The sequence below is a fragment of the Fusarium odoratissimum genome, assembly GCF_000260195.1.
Source record: "Fusarium odoratissimum NRRL 54006 unplaced genomic scaffold supercont1.412, whole genome shotgun sequence".
Classification (NCBI taxonomy): domain Eukaryota; kingdom Fungi; phylum Ascomycota; class Sordariomycetes; order Hypocreales; family Nectriaceae; genus Fusarium; species Fusarium odoratissimum.
In genome coordinates this window covers 1-858 of record NW_022159098.1, presented here as the reverse complement: position 1 = coordinate 858, position 858 = coordinate 1, and the positions used below count along the sequence as shown (strand labels likewise).

General features: G+C 50.6%; 1 protein-coding gene across 1 annotated transcript; it reads right to left on the bottom strand.

Moving 5' to 3' along the window:
* Window positions 1–435: 435 nt before the first annotated feature.
* FOIG_16973 (uncharacterized protein) lies at window positions 436–546 on the bottom strand (the record flags this gene model as incomplete). Its single annotated transcript, XM_031218454.1, has 1 exon — window positions 436–546. The coding sequence occupies one exon, from the start codon at window positions 544–546 to the stop codon at window positions 436–438; it is 111 nt and encodes a 36-aa protein (XP_031051832.1).
* Window positions 547–858: the final 312 nt, after the last annotated feature.

Here is an 858-nt window from a genome sequence, read left to right as displayed (position 1 = left end):
ACCTATAGAGCAAATCTGGTAATGGGCGCGCTGGCTGCTACTGTTGTGATCAATAAGAGGTAAATGGAATTTTACAAATAGCATCGCATTGGCGTTTCGAAACGGCGGAGATGCCCATAATAAATGACTAAATTCCTGGAGATCGATCAGGATGGAAATCTGTTTTATCTAATAGGTGGTCCTTTTTGTCATGTGCGGCAACCATTCCCTGGCGCCAGCTCATTCAAGGCAAATCTAGAATGTGTTTCAGAATCTGAAGTGCGCCAAAAAGCTCGTTATCGTGATGCCTCCGCGCCACAACCTGCAAGTTCACGGGAGCACCCACGAAGTCACCACCCTCCCAGAGCTGCTTGACTCGCAGACAAGCATCGCTTAATGGTATATAGTCTTTGCCGTATTGCTCGCCAGATTCAGCTCGTATGGGCGTGGGAATTACTACACCGGGGTAATCGACAAGATTGTAGAGCGACGTGTAGGACCAGTAGAACGCAGTGTCGTGGGCACAAGCTGGGCCGACGAACGACGGGCCGATAACGACATCCACATCTTGGTCGTTCCAACTTTTGGCAAAGGCAAGTCGAAAATCGTCTCTTTGCTTATGCAGAAGAGTAAGATCTAAGGCTGTGCGCACCCCGAATGGTTCTGCGTCCTTGAGGATCCATTCCGTGAGAGGATGGACGGGTTCACCCGAGGACGCAATGCCCTTTTTGGTAAGCTGACCACCGTCAGGAGAGTAGAGCCTCAAGACCTGGTTCCAAGCTTCCCTGGCGCCAAAGACTTTGAAGTCTTTTACCTCGCCGAGACTCGCAAGCTTGCTGTTGGAGAGCGCACTTTTGACCCAAGACACGGCCCTCTTTA